The following is a 2,099-nucleotide window of genomic DNA, read 5'->3' as shown; positions in this document are numbered from 1 at the left end:
CTTTTGTTGTCCAGGAGAGAATGCCGGGCTTAAAATTTAACATTGAACGTTGCTTGGACACAGTGTCGAGGGGCTCCTCAGTCCCCCGCTGGACGGTGCATGCGCAGGTCTCCACCTGCGGAGAGTCCTGGGGCACCCGTGGCTCTGGTCCGGCTCGGGGGCAGGGCAGGGGAGAAGCCAGTGGCCTGGAGGGCAGAGCCGGTCTGGATCCCCCGGCTCTGCCTGGTGGACTGGGAAGGCCCATGGTGTCGCTCTGGACTTCAAGTGGACGGCTCCAGGGCCACTAGGGGCAAAGAGGGGCAAGGCTGGGGTCTTGGTTTCCGCCTCAGAGATTGGAGTCTTGGGTCTGGGAGCACTTGGAGGGGACAGGAGCACCTGGCCACCATATACCCGTGTTGAGGTTCATCTGCCCGTGGCTGTCCTCACTGCCCGTGCCGTTGTGGTTTGGGTCATACTGTCCCCTAGTGGCCCTGGGTACCAGACACTGCCCAGGGCGCCCTCCTTGAGGAGAAGGGCCCCTGCCCAGGTCCCTCCAGCAGCTGCACTCTGCCGTTTACAGGGGCACCAGGACATTATCCCTGCCCAGCTGTACACCCCAGCCTCCGCCCGCCCACCCCTTGAAGGTGGGTTTCCTCCTCCTCCTTCAGGACCTCATCCCCAGACCCTGTGCCCATGCTCTGGGCCTCGCAGCCCTCCCCTGGCACTCCGGCCCCACAGCGCCAATCGCCAACTGGCCGTCTCCAGAACAAGGCCCACCCACGGCTCCTGTCTGACCCCCAGCCGCTCCTTTCCTGGACCACACGACTGGGAGCCTGCACTGCCGGCCTGCTCGGCCCCGCCTCCCTGGGGCCCGAGGCCTGCTCACTTTCCTCCTCCCACATCTGGGCCCCGGGATCACCCTGCATGGCCTCACAGGGCAGAGTGGCGAGCTGGCTGAATCAAGCTGGGGTGGGCAGTGTGGTTCAGTGCAGAGTGCTGGCCCAGCACCAGTCAAGTTCAGACGGGCACTTCCTCACCTTCCCAGGAGTTGCTGGCCTCCCTCTCACCTCCAGGATCCACTGGGCCATTTCCTCAGCCAGCAGTGCCCTTGCCCCCGGCTCTTCCTGGTGAGCTCTCGCATGACCTTCCAAACCTCCTTCACTCCGCCCTGGGTTCCAGGAGTACCTGGACACATTTATAATGGACACTCTTCTCTCCAGACTGGAGAAAAGTCTGGGAAAGAGTAGGGTCAGGGTGGGACCTGAGCTTCCCTGGGACCCCTGCCTAAGTATGGAGTCCCCTTGCCCTGTGGCTAGAAAGAAGTGGACACGGGGCCAGGTCTCCTGGTCTGAATCCAGCTTCGCTTCGCTGTCTCTTGGCCGAGAGCCATTTGGTCAGTTTTGTCATCTGTGAAACAGGCACCGTGGCAGGCTCCATGGGGACCACCACCGTTATCTCTGGCAATCCTGTGTGCCCCTCCGCGGGGTCCCTGTCCTCAATGCCTCTGTCTCCCCTCTTCCCCGCAGCCTCTCCACCATGGATGTGCTCCACCAGGCCAAGCTGTCCTGTCCCTGGCGCCACTACCTCTGGTGGCTGCTACTGCAGCTGCTGGTGGCTCTGAGTTTCTATTCCTACCTGCGGGTGTCACAGGACAATCCCACTGGACCTCCTAGGGCAGGGGTCCCCTGCAGGGAACCTGTCCCCCCCACTGCCAACAGGTCAGCAGGGCTGGCCACCTGGAGTCCCCCTGCCGGCAGGTCCCTCCTGATCCTCTTGTGGACGTGGCCCTTCCACACCCCTGTGGCTCTGTCCCGCTGCTCGGAGCTGCGGCCTAGTGAGGCCGACTGCCAGCTGACCACGAACCGCAGCCAGTACCCCTGGGCAGATGCTGTCATCGTGCACCACCGGGAGATCAGTGACTCGCCCAGGAGGCAGCTGCCGCCGTCCCCGCGGCCGCCCGGGCAGCGCTGGATGTGGTTCAGCATGGAGTCGCCCAGCCACTGTCGCCAGCTGCAGGCCCTGGACGGGCTCTTCAACCTCACCATGTCCTACCGCAGCGACTCGGACGTCTTCACGCCCTACGGCTGGCTCGAGCCCTGGCCGGGCCCGCCCGAGCCCGC

The 2,099-nt window shown here is 64.2% G+C and overlaps 1 protein-coding gene across 1 annotated transcript in view; it reads left to right on the top strand.

Annotated features, from left to right (window-relative positions):
* The first annotated feature begins 1,508 nt into the window (after positions 1-1,508).
* The window catches only part of LOC107157459 (3-galactosyl-N-acetylglucosaminide 4-alpha-L-fucosyltransferase FUT3-like), a 2,621-nt gene continuing 2,030 nt past the window's right edge, over positions 1,509-2,099 (top strand). The window contains exon 1 of the mRNA XM_015503839.2: positions 1,509-2,078. Coding sequence (XP_015359325.1) covers positions 1,516-2,078 — 563 coding nt within the window. The 5' untranslated portion in view covers positions 1,509-1,515. The remainder of the gene's footprint in view (positions 2,079-2,099) is intronic.

This window comes from Marmota marmota, unplaced genomic scaffold (assembly GCF_001458135.2).
Source record: "Marmota marmota marmota unplaced genomic scaffold, marMar, whole genome shotgun sequence".
In the NCBI taxonomy this organism is placed as follows: domain Eukaryota; kingdom Metazoa; phylum Chordata; class Mammalia; order Rodentia; family Sciuridae; genus Marmota; species Marmota marmota.
Note: the sequence above shows the minus strand (reverse complement) of the source record. Positions and strands in the feature narration are given on the sequence as shown.